The 13,000-nt window shown below is 39.0% G+C and overlaps 2 protein-coding genes across 4 annotated transcripts; both read left to right on the top strand.

Moving 5' to 3' along the window:
• The first annotated feature begins 148 nt into the window (after nucleotides 1–148).
• Nucleotides 149–6,385, top strand: LOC120717441 (protein FAM237A-like). 3 transcript variants are annotated; one of them, XM_040005448.1, is made up of 5 exons: nucleotides 149–747; nucleotides 4,308–4,674; nucleotides 4,973–5,040; nucleotides 5,182–5,257; nucleotides 6,089–6,385. In XM_040005448.1, the coding sequence occupies exons 1-4, from the start codon at nucleotides 679–681 to the stop codon at nucleotides 5,206–5,208; spliced, it is 531 nt and encodes a 176-aa protein (XP_039861382.1). In that variant the 5' UTR covers nucleotides 149–678; the 3' UTR covers nucleotides 5,209–5,257; nucleotides 6,089–6,385. The 3 variants fall into 3 exon arrangements, with proteins under 3 accessions (XP_039861382.1, XP_039861381.1, XP_039861383.1); XM_040005449.1 differs by lacking the exon at nucleotides 5,182–5,257 and adding an exon at nucleotides 2,477–2,633 and having other exon boundaries at nucleotides 297–747; XM_040005447.1 differs by lacking the exon at nucleotides 5,182–5,257 and having other exon boundaries at nucleotides 197–747.
• A 954-nt stretch (nucleotides 6,386–7,339) lies between these two features.
• On the top strand, nucleotides 7,340–12,598 carry casp10 (caspase 10, apoptosis-related cysteine peptidase). Its single transcript, XM_040005444.1, has 8 exons — nucleotides 7,340–7,687; nucleotides 8,482–8,759; nucleotides 8,875–8,980; nucleotides 9,182–9,317; nucleotides 11,118–11,212; nucleotides 11,435–11,552; nucleotides 11,630–12,128; nucleotides 12,244–12,598. Exons 2-8 carry the CDS (start codon nucleotides 8,485–8,487, stop codon nucleotides 12,419–12,421), a joined length of 1,407 nt encoding a protein of 468 aa, XP_039861378.1. The 5' UTR covers nucleotides 7,340–7,687; nucleotides 8,482–8,484; the 3' UTR covers nucleotides 12,422–12,598.
• Nucleotides 12,599–13,000: the final 402 nt, after the last annotated feature.

Here is a 13,000-nt window from a genome sequence, read left to right as displayed (position 1 = left end):
TTTTAGATGTGTCCTTGATCCATCACAGCTGATTTGAATGGATAAATTACCTTCTAAACATGTCTTGAAGTTCTCCAGAGGCCTAGTAATGAACTAATCATGTGATTCGGGTGTGTTGACCCAGGGTGAGATCTAAAACCTGCAGGGACACCGGCCCTCGTGGACTGGGATTGGGGACCCCTGTTTTAAATCCTCAATGAACTGCTAGCAGCTCCTGATTGTGTGATTGGTGTTATTTAAGAGCAACTTTGAGGAGGTGGAACAAACCATTTGAAATGCAGGGGGGGGGGACTATGGGGTCAATAACTAACACCAATGCAAAGAAACTCCATTCTGCCCCATGCTGTCAGTGTCATGGCACTGGATCCGTGACCTAGTGTTCATGTGTTTTGGGATTTTTCTAACATTCCTTGATTTTGTGTCATTCATGGTTTTGGTTCTCGTATTGTGTGGACTTGTGTTATATTTATAGATTCTAGGCTTTAGCTTTCTGTCACTGTGCTTTCGCTGTGTTGCACGTTTTTTCTTCGTCCTCGTCTCAGTATTTGTCTTGCTCCCTGTTTTATTTTGATAGTCCTGCATTAGTCCATTCAGTTTGTTTCCTCCCTATCTCGTTATGTCAAATTAGGTCCAGCTGTGTTTCCCTCCTGTTGCACATTCCCTCATTACAGCCTGCGTATGTTTGTGTTAGGGTCCCTTTGTTCATCATCGTCGTCAGGTCGTCTGTTTGTCATGCGTCAAGCTCAGGTAGACATGAATCTGTTTTTTATTAATCTGGGAAGGACTTTGACAGGAAACTCAAGTGACAAAAGTGATTAATACAAAACAATGCAAACCTAACATGAGCCTGTCATCAACCATAAAGTGTGTTTTAATTGAATTCACCAAATTACTTAGATGCTGTGTACTGTTTTATTCCAGAGACTGCAAATTAACTTAAATTTGGTACAGCAACAAAAAAGTGAAAGCTTAAACCTGTCTTCTGTGTTTGTTAGTGTAAAGAAAGTGGATAAATGCACCCAAGTTGTATTTCAATTGTGTGATTGTGGATACAGTTTAGATGTTTCAGAAATGTCATAGTCATTTTGGCTTTGAATGATTGCTTTGAACTGCTCTTTTTCCAGGATGGTATGGTTGCACAGCGTACCTCTTAAAGGACTTTTAAAAACAAGAACTGGCTGCACAAGTTCAAAGAAAACAGAAATCCCAGAATTATGACCTTTGTGCCCATAAGTGTATTCAAACCTCTGACCAGAGTAGAAAATGTACACAAAACTCTGTCCAAGACTGATTCAGTAAGACAGTGTCTACAAATTCTGGAGTACTTAAACATTCAGAGCTGTATGCCTGAAATGAGCATATTGGGTATATCCACTCTTTGATATTAAATGAAGAAAAGGGAAAAAAAAAAAGAATCCCTAAAACCGAGCATGTAGAGTCTGAATCTTGGGATTTTTGTGCCTGGATCCATATTGCTGGGAGACCACACCGTCCCCTTGAGGGACCCCGGTGTGTATACCATAATGTCGAACATGCAGTCACTCAAATGTTCCCTGCCGGTTTGTAGAAGTATTCATGATTCACGTAATTTCTCATAATGATGATGATTTTCACTCTGCTGCATCTCTTCCTGTGTAGAAGTATCCTAACAATACATTTCTTGTATGAATATGAAAATGGTATTTGTTTAAAAGTTATAATTTAGCCTTTGCAGTAAAACTGTTGTAAAGTCTACTTCTTTACATCATGAAAAGGATGAATGAGTAAGAAACCCACCCAGGACATTTAGTGTTGGCTTCTCACTGTGAAAGTAATTGCATTTGAGATCAGGTATGCTTGTGACATTTCAGTAAAAGCATAGAAACGTAACTCGTTCACCACTCTTGATGACTGGTCTTCAAGTTTTTCACAGTTGGCAGAAGCTGCAAAGTTTCTGAGATCTGGTTGCTCATGTTTTCTTCTTAGTTTGAACTAAACTTGTGCAGTAAGCAAAATATATTAAATCTTTGAAGTGTGGTCAGTCTGCAGCAGGTGGACAGGAAGTAAACTGCAACTTCCCCTGAACATTCTTGTACTAAAATTGCTTGGTTTTAAAAAAAAAAAACTAACATTAGACAGTTAACTCAAGTATTATGATGAGTTAGTGGCTTCTGTCTCCACATAACCAGCATCAGGGTGCAGAATTATTATAAATGTCCTTTCCGTTACAGTACATGCGCATTAAACATCAATAACCTCCCACTGAATTATAATGTCTTGCCTTTTTAAATTGCATTTCAGCAGTTTCCTTTTGTAGTTCTTACACATTTTGTATATACAGCAACAGTCATCAGCCAGATAACCACATTACTATGTAACTATGCAATAAACGATAACAAATATTTCTAAATTAAGCTCCCATGCTTCCCTGAATGTGATCAAGAGAATTGATAATTTCAGAATTGTTTAATATTAAACTGCCACTGTTCATCTGCAGAAATGATGCTTAAAAAAAAGGTGATTGATAATTGTGACAAGCGTTAGACTAACGCTGCACGCAAAGGAGGGAGGCACTAACGTCACTTAAGACCAACCTGATATTTACCAAACCCACATCAACGCTTAAGCTGGGCTGACTACCAATGCTTTAAGTGGTAAGTACAATATTTTATTTAACAATAACTTGTTTAGGTTTGGATTTTTAGGCAGAGCAAGACCTTTCTAGGCCTAGTGTTTGGATTTGGAGAGCTGATCTTTAAAACTGAATAGGGAAAAATATAATGGGAGCTAATAAGGCTTTAGTTTCAGTTATCGCATCTTAAATACTACAGAAAAAGGTACTCGTAATGCCTCCATCACAAGCGGCATGAACGTGGCATTTAAAGTGTGGATTTTTTTTTTAATCATATGTATCACCTTAAGTTATACTTCACTAAAGCTATTCTGTACTTGTTTTTCTGGATAAATGAGTATTGTTAAAAATATCTAAAACGGCTAATCTGTCTTTGTGTAATGATTTTAAAAAACTTTTTTTTTTCTTTACTGAAGCCACAAACTAGATTGGATTTTCTTTAGTAACCTTTTTTCCACTCCGTGTACATGCATATCACTCAACAGACAATTATTCTAAAGCTAATTGATTAATAAACATGAAGCTTTATTTAATTCCTTCTAAAAAAATGTATGTAAATTTTTTTTTTTAAAAAGTCTTGTTTCTACACATTTATATTTTATTGCTTACTGTAGTTAGAATATTATGTAAAAATGTATGGGATCACTCAAACGAGGAATTATTAACATTTTCAGTATTTTGTGTCATATCAAAGTATGAGTCGATTGAGGAAAAGTACTGGGGTACACAAAGTTAGTTGCACCAATGATACATTTTGAAAGAAAATCTCAACCAGATTTCTGCTTCTTGAGTATTAAAAGCACTTCTTAGTTAGGTTCTGTCAGTGCTGTTTTACAAAAATTAAAATTCATTCTCCAATAGTTTGGCAGCAAAAGACTCCTCTGCCCATGAGTCTACCTAAATCTAAAGCTTCAGCACTACTGACTTTATTTTCTAGGAAACACACTGGACATCACAAACTGTGCACAGCAGGTTTTCAGGTCATGCTTTCTCTAAACAAAATTTCAGTATGACATGCAACAGCTGCAGGTGTTCGTCCTCACAGGTTCCAGCATGCTACTGAATAAAGGTGAGACTTCACTGGTGTGTCAACTGCACTGCTCTCTAAACTTCCTCTTCCCCTGCAGCTGAGCTAAAAGCAGACTGTCATCACAATTCGCTTAATTATTCATTCCTTTTATTTTAAAAGAGCCAGCTGCAGTTTTTCTTCTGATGGCAAAGATTTGAAAGCGACAAAGAATGCAAGCCATAGTGAAAACTTTAGCAAAGACTGGAAATGAACCAAGTTTAATATTAAGAAATGTCAATAAACATGACAAGCGTTCGTCTAACACTGCATAAAAAGGAGGGAAGCATTGGTGTCAGTTAAGACCAAACGGATATTTATTAAACCCCCATCAACACCTATTGCTAAAGCTGGGCTGAATACCAAGGCTTTAAGTACAATATTGTAATGGTTTCCAGTTTTTTCTTTTGTTTTCAATTTATTTGAAGATCCGAGGAGTGTAAAATGAATAATAAACCCAAAAAGTACGTTTTTATTTGCCAGAAAAACAAATGGTCAAAGTAAAGCTTGAACACTTGCAAATGTAGCATATTCAAATATGCTGTGCGAAAGTGTTTATGACTGCTCTTAATATTTTAAATATGCAAAACCTCCAATCTAATACAAAAGCTGCTCTGTGCTCTTTTGCAGATGGTCCTGGTGCTAAATAACATGGGCATAGCCACAGTGTTCATACTGACCTGTATGTGCGCCGTGCCACTGCAAGGTCAGAAGCCAGGTCAGGTGGACCCCCTGAAGGCCCATCGGGGCAATCCCCAATGCTGGGAGGCGTCCTCGGCTCTGCTGCTGGAGATGCGCTCTCCGAGGATTGCTGACACAGTGCCTGCCTTCTGGGACCTCATGGAGTCACTCAGGGCTTCAAACAACAGCAAACACACTGCACTGTTCTGGGACCTGGCCCAAGTCTTCTGGGACATCTATCTAAATTGCATTGTGTCCAGGAGTCATGGGCTGGGCCGTCGACACATAACTGCTGTCCAGTCCCTCATTACTGACAGTGAGTACTCAACCACACACTTCTCCTTGCAAAGACAAATGAGTAGGATCATTTAGTTTCTTTACAATAAAAGAAAAATTAATATTAAATTGTATTTATACTGGAGAATTGAAGATTAAAGTCCACGACTCACCTGCAGTTATCAAATGTAGTTTTTCATTCCTTAAAATGCTCCTCGTGCATTTATAATTGATTAGGTGTGGCTGTACACCTTCATTCAGTAAATGTCGACGTATGAATTCTGTCAAACCTCTTCTCCCCTGCATCAGTGAGACTCGCTTACATGTTCTCTTAATAGATGATGGGGGAGACAACTGTGGTACAGACAACCAGAGCTTTGTTGTTGAGCAGGAGAAAACCACACAGGTAATCGGAAGCTTCACAGTGGGGATGCTGACTGTAATAACATCCACAGCGTCTGGAACCTGTTGGATAGCAGCTCTGCTGTGTTGAAGTCTGTTTCACTGTGACTCTTCCTTCACACGAGGTGTCTTTTTCTACTTAAAGTTGTCATACACCGACAGCACAGGGTGAAACTTCAAAGGGGAAATGAACATTAGATTTCTACCCTGGAAAGAGCTGAGTAAGTGTCCTCTCACAGAGAACAGGTCACTAACAATGAGGTGGTGGTGGTGCCAGCTGGGATGGCAAGAAACCTGGGAATCATCCTGGGGGGAAGTGTCTTGGGTAGGGTTGCCAACTCCCTGAAAAATAAATAAGGGACACCTCATGGCCAGTGCTGGGCGACCCGATTGTCTTCACCTTTCCCAGTGTGGGGAATTTTTTAGCTCTTGTTTTTGTGTGTGAAATTATTTTTTTTAACCATTTGACAAAGTGCGTCCCTTTTTCGGCTCAATACTTTTGTTTCTAAATACAGAACGATTCCGTTTTTCAAGGGACGGTTGGCAACCTTAGTCTTGGGAAATAACAACCGTTGCTAATCCCGATTATTTTCTCCTTTATAAAAATCAACTGGATTTATCCTTTCCTAACCATCTGGGCATCTTTATACCTTGTTGCAGCTCCTGCATCTGACTGTAGCTGGGATTCAACCTTTGCAAAGCTTTACACACCCATTCCCTACTCGGTTCACTACAACGGCTCCCTGTGGCTGCCTGGTCTCTGCTTTCCTCTCTTTTTAGCTTTCTGGTCAGTCACAGGACCCCATTATCACTCTTCTCACTGCAGGCTTTTCTGTTGTTTCATTTTAGCTGTTTAGTGAAGCGTCAAATGTGGAGCCAAAGTGCCATAGTTACTGCATCTCTTGCACTGAAAGCTTTAAACCAATGCTTTTTGACTTAAATGTCTATTTTTTTTTTTTAATGCAATTGACTTTTGATACAAGCATCTATTGCCCCATGAATTTTGTAACATGCTTAGCATTTTTTCTGTCTTTTTTTCCCCCTTCCTTCAGAATCCTTCAGATTCAACCGCTCAGGAGCAAAGTCCCACGCGTGGCTCCATGTGAGAGTGAGACGTAGAGGGCAAATCAAGACCCTGAAGACAGACCCAAAATAAAACGCACAACTACTAGAAGGATAATTCAAAGTAGATAGCTTTTTATAAACATTCTTTCCCAGAAGAAAAACTAGATTTTTCTTAAAGTGAGTTTTACTTATAGGATCTGGTTTATGTAAACATGAATGGAGGTGAGACCTCGTTACTTTTAGGACACTGAGCTTGTTATCCCACTAATCCAACACTTCAAAGCGAAAAAAATTTGGCAACATAAAATTTTACCCCACACCCTTTTAATGACTACAGCTTGTTTTTATCAATCTCAAATCATGCTGCTATGATTATGCAGTTTTAATTTTTAATTATTATTAAAATTATTATTTTGAATTAAGATTTGAATCTTGTCTGATGTACTGTTCATATCAAGAGTTGTGATTTTGTTATAATGTTTGGGCTGTCTTTTCATCAGAACAGTAGTGCCTGATTGTTCATTTTAGGCAGAAATGCTTTTTCACTGCTGTGAGCTGTAATTCCCTGAATGTCAAAATAAATCAGTCAGCAAATAAAACCTGGCCGTCAGACTCTAACTTCACAGGAAATGCGATTTGATCTACATTTAAGCAGAATTTCCTCCAAACTCAAACTGCTCACTAATTTGATCTGAGGTTTTTCTGCCAGGTGAAATGGAGGACATGTAGAATATAAGCAGCTGGAACATGGGAGTGAGAATGTTTCTGCCATTAGACAACTAGTTTGGGTTTGAAGAGAGCCACTGTTTTAGAGTTGTCTTAAGGACCAAGTAAACACAACACATCTGAATCATCGTATGTCTGAATCTTATTATTTGTAATTGGATTACTGGAGGCCTAAATTGAGTATGCCTGTAAAGTGCTTTGGGTGAGCTTCTGTAACAAAAAATGGACTTCAAAACTACATTTTTCCAGAGAATTCATTAGGAAATGAACGATGAAAGCAACACAGATTTGTCTTTTATGGGTATAAAAGAAATCCTGTTAGCAGACACAAGGCAGAGTTTGATGTTTCAGTGATCATAATATTTTAAAGGTAAACAGGAGTCAGCACTTTTCTTTTATTAGTCTACAGACTTTATATACAGTAGTTACTCAATCTAGATTTATTATTAACCTGCCTCGTCGGGGACTTGCCCAGACATGACTCCAGGCTTACGCAGAGGTGATTCCCGATCGAGGCCACGTGCGTCACACAGGTAGTTGTTGACATAATGCCAGGTTAGAGTGCACATCCCACTGAGTGAAAACAGGTTGCTATATTTTCACCTTTACATTTAAGTGATCCGCACAGTAACTAGCTTGTCGATGCGGCAGACTCTCTTTCACTTTCGATTCCTGCTTACTCGCCTGGACTTACTTTAACTACTGAAAAGTTGCACTACGAAGTCTGTGACGTTCTCGATGGCGAGTTAAACCATTTTTCAGCAGCCACCGACAACATGAAGTACGCTGGAAGTATGTGGACATAAACAACCAGTATCGTCGTCGTCCTTCAGACAAGCTGTCACCGCGTGTCCATACAGGTACCACTGCACGAGATGGTGTTTGAGCACAGATGGCTACCATGGGTTACCTTTAAGTGTGCTGAAGTTATGCAATGTATTTTCCGGAACATAAGACTAACTGAAAAATGAGAATACAGTAAACTCTGCGTGTTACCATGTTATTCAATAAGGTTAAAACGACATGACATGATGGCATCACACAGTTGCTGCAGGTTTCTCAGCTTCACACCGATAATATGGATCTCCACTTCCACCACCTCTCAAAGGTGCTCTGTTGGATTAAGACCATAATGTCTGTGGAGGGCTTTTCAGTGCAACGAGTTCATTGTCATGTTCAGGAAACCACCTTGAGATGATTTGATGTTTGTGACATGGTGTAATATCCCGCTGGACGCAACCATCAGAGGATAGATACACTGGGGTCATAAAGGGGTGGATGGACATGGTCAGCTGGAATTATGAGGCGCAGTTGGTAGTAAGGGGCAGCTTTCGTTGAGTTATAGATACATCAATTTTGTATTCTAGACATCAAATAAGATATTCTAGACATGCTATAATAATAATAATAATAATAATAATAATAATAACGGAGAAAACGTACAACATCAAGACAGCCCTATTTATTTGCCTTTTCGTAAGAGACGTAAAATCATCTAGAATGCAAAAAAGTATTATTTAAATGACTATTTTTGAGTCATTTCTCCAAGGAGCAATTTGCATGATGTGACCACTTTGCATAGTTAGACAACAGACCTAGGCTACATATTTAAATTTCTGGTTTCTGAAAGTCTTGTACTTTGTTTTAAATACAGGAAATGGAATTCCAAAATTTGTTGCTAAAGGTGGGTAAGGCACTGTCTAAAGATGAAGTGAAAGCCTTGGTCTTTCTTTGCACTGACCTCCTGGACCAAAAGCCAAACAAGGTGGAAACGGCCAGTGAGCTCTTCTCCTGCCTGATGAAACAAGACCATCTCTCATCTGAGAACCCACAGCTCCTGACCGAGCTTCTGGTCACTACTGAACATCATGCCCTGATCCGGGATCTCTGTCTCGCTCCACATACAACAACGAGCTTTATTTCTCCCTACAGGTATGCCGTTCATGTTTCGCTTCGTACTGTTTCGTTTTTCTGATTTAGGTTTACATTGAAAAATTAATTTTAATCTGTAAAGCTATTTCTATCAAATGTTTTTCTGTAATTCCAGGAAGCTTCTTTACAGCCTCTCTGAAGAAATTACTGATGGCGATCTGAGAGAAGTGAAGTTCTTGTTAAACACGATGATCCCACGTAGAAAACTGGGGGAACATATTGTAAGTGCACCTTCAGAAATGTGGTAAATGTAGCCCATAATATTTCATTCTAGTCCTTCTTTATAACAATGTGTTATGTGTACTTGTTACCTGTAGCATCGCCTGCCATACGTTGTCACATTTTCCTATGAACAAACCTGCAGAACTTCCGCACATACACTTCATTTTTCCATCAGTGCAAAGACCTTGTGTCATTTTCAGACTACACTGGAAGTCTTCCTGGAGATGGAGCGCATGGACCACCTTAGCGAAAGTAATCTAAACACCCTGGAGACCATAGTGAGGGAGGTGTGTCCCATGCTGAATGCTAAGATCAACCAGTTTAAAAAATGGCGAGGTAAGCTATTCACAAAACGTCTCTTGCTGAATGTAATTTCAGTTTCATTTGATTTTATTTTTGAGTCTATTTGCCATTCTGGTTACTTTTTTTTTGTAAGTAAAGATGGAAAAGAAACAAAGTTCTATTCTTTTCTATTTTAATTATGCTGAGGTAATTAGATTACTTTTCTGTTGGGACAAAAACACAGGTCCTCTAATCTGTGGGATTCCACAAGGTTCAATTCTAGGTCCATTGTTATTCTACAACTCACAACAAGAGTTGCCTCACGGCGCTTTGTATTGTAAGGTAAACATCCTACATAATAAGGAAATGAACGTAAACGATCACATCACACAACCTCGTATGAGCAGCACTTGGTGATGGCAGGAAGGAAAAGTTATTTTTAACGTCTGAATTAAGAAACCTCCAGCAGAAGCTCAGAGAGGGGCGGCTGTCTGATGCCAACAGGGTGAGGGGAGGAAGATGGACCAAAACACTAACCCTGGAATAAATTATTAAATGCAGCTGTAATATTTTATTCTTCACTGTAACATCTTATTTCTCACAGTGTTCATTTGCAGACAGAGGCTTTCAGTTTGTGACACCAAGACTCTGGAGCAGTTTACCACTTCAGCTACGTTTCTCTCTGCGACTCTGAAGAGTCAAGACCTTCTGTTGAAATTTTCCTGTTTAGCCAGGCCTTCTGTTGACATTCTCTTTTTATTAATATTATTATCTTATTTCATTATTTTTATTCTGTTCTGACAGGTTGCTTTTTCAGGTTGTTTGTTTGTTTTTTCCATTCTATTAACTGTTGTACAGTGCTTTAGGACTTTATGCCTGTGAAAAGACACAAGTAAAGTTTATGTAACCATAGCCTTAAAGCAAGGCAGGCATGCACTTTGACCATTTGGTTTAAATAGAGGGTGCTGTGTCTTATCTTCACTTCACTTTACAGTCACATTCCATCTTATTAATGGTTCTGTTTTTTGTTTATGTTTTTACTAGAGCGAAGCTAGGACTCTGTTTGCTCTGATCCTTATCAGGGCAATTGTCGATCTTTAGTGGGGAGGGGCCCATTTGGAAAACCAGCTAACTGTAAAAGTCCAGTAACAACATATTTCCTTTTGCATTCCATTTAGATGCTTGGATAGCCATATCTGGTTCGAAGCGGGCTTCAAATTTGTCTTAAGCTTACAGTTTGAAACACTACTATTATGGTTTTTTTTTTTTTTTTAAGTCTATCAAAGTTTACTTAGGTTATTTTTGTATCACTATTGCATACGAATACAAGCAAAGTCATTTAATACTCTAAATCAGTTTGTTAGAATCATTAGCTTCAGTCAGGAATTAGTCAAAGATTTGGTTTTAAATCATTTTTAATGATCTTTGAATTTGACTTTCCTGCATTCCTCTTATGGGGAGATAAAAAAAAAAAAGAGCATCAGTCACATAAACAGTGTCTCTCTTCCACAGCATGTCTTTGGTATCTTCATCCCCTCACCCACAACCAGTTGCGGCAGATGGCCGCCCCTCCCTGAGCCTAAATCTGCTGGAGGTTTTTTCCTGTTAAAAGGGAGTTTTTCCTTCCCACTGTCGCAAAACCTTTTACCCTAGAATATAAAGCGCCTTGAGGCAACTGTTGTTTTGACATAGCACTGTATAAATTAAACTGAATCGAATGGGTTAAGCACTGAGACGAGCAGTCGTGATTCAAACAATAGCTAAACTCTTGTTTAGCTTTTTGTGAAATAATACCAGACGTTTAAAACATTGAAATATAATTGTTCCCCCCGCAATTATTGCCCTTCTTTGCAGTCACCTGTCCTGTTATGACAACTGATGCTATATCAACTCAAGAAAAGGAGTCCGTCACCATGCCGATATCGCCATCTACAAACACACCAGATGAGGTGTGTGTATTGTTTTCTTATATATGCGACATACTTAAATTGTAATCACTGGTTAGGGCCCTGGCACTACGTTTAATTTGAGCTGGAGCCCTCCAGGCAGATCATTCTTCCCTTTGGATACTTAGTTTTCATTTCAGAGTTTAACTTGTGGATCAAATAGAAGTTTACAAGTAATGCACTGAATCATGTCTTCCCTGTAATCTGTGTCATTTATCTCTATAGGGCTTGGGAACATATCCCATGACATCTGAAAAGAGGGGCATCTGTTTAATCGTTAACAACGATAACTTCAGTAAGTCCAGCCAACTAAGGAAACGGAAAGGAACTGAAGTGGATCAAAGTAAGCAAATTTTGGCAGTCAATATACGCTTCATGTTTGTGGTCCTGCATCATCCTTAGATCGTCTGTTTCTTCCAGAATGTCTGCAGAGTGTGTTTCAGTGGCTCGGCTTTAAAGTGGAGAGCCACCATGACTGTGACACGAACGAGATGCTCTCTGTGTTCAAGGAGCTTGGCAAAAGAGACCACAGTCGGTTTGACTGCGTAGTGTGCTGTGTTCTGAGTCATGGTGTGGAAGGCAGCGTGTACGGTGTGGATGGATCCACTGTCAAGATCAGTGATTTGACGGACCTTTTCAATGGATTAAATTGCCCGTCTTTAGTGGGCAAGCCCAAGCTGTTTTTCATCCAGGCCTGCCAGGGAAACAACGAGCAGCAAGCTGTCTTCATTGAATCTGATAGCTCTGCATACAGCTTTCATTGGACTGATGCTATAAAGGCTAAACAGGGTATCCCAAATAGTGCAGATTTCCTGCTGGGAATGGCCACAGTTCCTTTTCATGTTTCCTTCAGAGAGAGAACCAATGGCACCTGGTTTATTCAGTCTTTGTGCCAAAACCTTGTTCAGATGGTGCCCAGGTTAGTGAACCAAAATATCAAATATAATAAAATTTATTTTTTTTAATAAATGAAGAAGAATGCTTTTTTACAAAAATGCTGTACATTAGCTCACCCTGTGTCTTATTTTTCCTAGGGAGTTTGATCTCATGTCAATCCTGACAAAAGTGAATGCAGATGTTAGCAAGAAGAGTGATCTGTATGGTCAAAGAAAGCAGATGCCTCAGCCAGCCTTCTCACTCAGGAAGAAGGTGGTGTTTCCGGTTCCCAACGTCCCTCCTCCATCTATTCACAAAGCATCGTCAAATTCTTGATTTTTACATTACTTCAGAGCTGTGGATGCAGATCAAGAATTAAATGCAACAATTTGTTGAAATGCAGAAGTTTTCTATCAAAATATTTTTAATGCAGTTTTGTGTAGAATATTTTGTATTTTAGTCCTCTGTGATCAGGATTAATGTTCTTAATAAACGTGGCTCTCGATAACCTCACCAGGTCTCCGTGGTAACTTATGCTACTTATGCTAACATGCTCTCGATCAGGATGTTTTTAAGAGTTAAATGTTAATTCTGCTGTTAGTGTTGGATTATAACAACGTTCTCTAAGTGCCATAGAGCTTATCCATTGATGCTAATGAATGAAGCCTTGCAGTGGAGTCTGCAATTGGATGTCATGCCTGTTGGCAGCCAGTCTGCTGGCACAGCTCCATATGGAGCCGTGCCAGAATTGATTGAAATGTAACCAGAGTAATTAATATTGTTCATTCTTTAAAAAACAAGCAAACAAACTTTACCCCGTTTTGTTACATTCCTAATTAACTGTTGTAAGTGAAAAGTGAAAATCAAGGAATACTGCATTACATCAAAATACAGAATCTACTAAAAAATACTTCT

This window comes from Simochromis diagramma, unplaced genomic scaffold (assembly GCF_900408965.1).
Source record: "Simochromis diagramma unplaced genomic scaffold, fSimDia1.1 OVJJ01000501.1, whole genome shotgun sequence".
In the NCBI taxonomy this organism is placed as follows: domain Eukaryota; kingdom Metazoa; phylum Chordata; class Actinopteri; order Cichliformes; family Cichlidae; genus Simochromis; species Simochromis diagramma.
This window is presented reverse-complemented; position numbering and strand designations above follow the sequence as displayed.

Coding starts and splice junctions, on each gene's coding strand:
- LOC120717441 (XM_040005447.1), top strand. CDS start 679: ATGTTTGTGTTAGGGTCCCTTTGTTCATCATCGTCGTCAGGTCGTCTG. Junction 748..4,307: donor TTGTCATGCGTCAAGCTCAG/GTAGACATGAAT, acceptor GCTCTTTTGCAG/ATGGTCCTGGTGCTAAATAA. Junction 4,675..4,972: donor CCAGTCCCTCATTACTGACA/GTGAGTACTCAA, acceptor TTCTCTTAATAG/ATGATGGGGGAGACAACTGT.
- casp10 (XM_040005444.1), top strand. CDS start 8,485: ATGGAATTCCAAAATTTGTTGCTAAAGGTGGGTAAGGCACTGTCTAAA. Junction 11,553..11,629: donor AGGAACTGAAGTGGATCAAA/GTAAGCAAATTT, acceptor TGTTTCTTCCAG/AATGTCTGCAGAGTGTGTTT. Junction 12,129..12,243: donor CTTGTTCAGATGGTGCCCAG/GTTAGTGAACCA, acceptor TATTTTTCCTAG/GGAGTTTGATCTCATGTCAA.